General features: G+C 39.5%; 1 protein-coding gene across 1 annotated transcript in view; it reads right to left on the bottom strand.

The window, feature by feature from the left end:
* Positions 1 to 411: 411 nt before the first annotated feature.
* Positions 412 to 2019, bottom strand: part of PRKAG2 (protein kinase AMP-activated non-catalytic subunit gamma 2) — a 16982-nt gene continuing 15374 nt past the window's right edge. The window contains exon 9 of the mRNA XM_010164683.1: positions 412 to 1534. Coding sequence (XP_010162985.1) covers positions 1503 to 1534 — 32 coding nt within the window. The 3' untranslated portion in view covers positions 412 to 1502. The remainder of the gene's footprint in view (positions 1535 to 2019) is intronic.

A 2019-nucleotide genomic window follows, 5' to 3' on the forward strand; every position in this document is an offset into this window, starting at 1 on the left:
CTCAACTCTTAATCATCTTCAAAAATACCCCAAATACAGGGCTGAAGAACATGCTCGTGCAGACCAGTGATAGGTAGAGATGTATTTGGGCACCTCCCTGGCCTCCCACCTTCTAGAGGAGGCTCCAGTGCAGGTGCTGGAGCAGTACCTGTGCTTTCACAAAGCTGCACTGTGCAGCACGAGTGGCATTTGCAGGGAGCGCTGCTGACCACTTACCCTTAATACAAACTTCTCATCTACCACTAATTATCCCCTCCACACACTCCACAAAGAACAAGAGCCACTATTTTTAGTTTCTATGGCTCCATCTCCCCAACAAAGATCATCAGAGCTGTGCTGATGTAATCTCTGATGGCAGCAATCAGCACCAGACCCTGCAAAAGAACTTCGCAAGAACTGCTAAAAACAAACTGATGTTGTAGGGTTTAATTTCTTCCATCTACAAGAATCTACAAGTATAAAAGTCTCATCTTCAAACTTTACAGTACATTTACATTAGCAAATACCCCACAGCTTTCCTCATTCCTCCACTTCTGTACAAATGATATACAATAAAAAGTTTTGGTTGTGTTGACAAACATCATTTTACACTTTAATACACGTGAAAATATTGTTCTCTGACACCTCATTTCCTCCGTGGTGCCCGTGTATTACAGTACAGAGCACTTTTGATCCACGCTTCTGGAATCTTCAGCTCAAGTAATATGGACTGATCAACAGGCCACAGCTTCTGCAACTCCAAAGTTTTAAATAATGAGAAAAATCTACCACTTGTTTGTATAACAATCAACAGTTTATTAATGGATATGGTGAAATTTTAGCTATCCACCAAGGATGTGTAAAAAATTGTCATGAAAGTAAAAATAAATAAAGCTGGTTTTAAAATCAGTCTTGTTTTACATCTCAGTTCAGAATGCAACATTTAACACAAAACTGTCATTAAAATTTTAAAGAAGTCTACCGATATTCAAAGTACAGCTTTTATGACAAATCTAATGAGAACTGAAACTGATTTGGTTTTAGGTTTAAAGACTTTCACATTCAAATACAGTGTCTCGTTTAGCACAATACTTCCTTTGACAGTGATGGGCAACAGTGATGACATATTGCTGTATTTTGACATAAGGCACTATGATATGAATATGCCATACACTTGCCTTATGTCACATATATCCATTGCTGACCAGTGACTTCTGTCAAATACAAAATGGAAAAAGGTTCAGAATACAGTGCATTTTAATGAAGGACATCATGTGAAGTCTTCCAGCAAATGTTTTGAAGACATTTTGAAATACAAGCCTACATTTTAACATAAGCTTTTGTCATGCTGCTTTTTTTTTTTGCGACATCACTGGGGGGAATAGACTCATCATCCATCACTAAGTCCCAATTCACATTCTCAACCATCCTGCTCTGTTCTATTGCAGTCACTGTTCTCGAGACAAACTTGACCCAGAAACTTTGTTCAGGTTCTCCTACAAACGTGTATACATTCACAGCAGTCATTCACTTTCATTCTCCTTTTGTTTGGCACCTGTTAACAGAAGAGGAAAGCACGTGTGATTTCCTTACGCACACAGCACTTGGCTTCTGGAAAAGCACGGCTCATTCTGAATCCTGCAACGTTGTCTGACGCCGTTACCAGGATCCTAGAACTGGATACCACGTATAAGGAATATGCTGCAGGATTGCTAAATGCTAACATAAAACAGAGTGAGGAGTGCCTTGAGACCATCACTGCTTCTAACTTAATTGGGAAGACAGGCTGAGTAACTCTTCCAGGAAGTTACTACAAGTGGCTTTGAAGATTCTCTCCAGCACAAAAATTTATTAAAAAAAACCCAAAACCCCAACTGGAGAGTCACACCCCAAACCTGCCCATCAGCTTAGAAGTCAAGCTTAATGATCACAATAGCCTCAAAGAATGAAGTCCTGCTTGAGAATAAACGATATAAGAATTCAGTTTAACTACACTGTGTTGATGGACCCATTTTTTCTGGCTCAGAGGCAGATTTTGCT

This window comes from Antrostomus carolinensis, unplaced genomic scaffold (genome assembly GCF_000700745.2).
Source record: "Antrostomus carolinensis isolate BGI_N321 unplaced genomic scaffold, ASM70074v2 scaffold35533, whole genome shotgun sequence".
Lineage (NCBI taxonomy): Eukaryota > Metazoa > Chordata > Aves > Caprimulgiformes > Caprimulgidae > Antrostomus > Antrostomus carolinensis.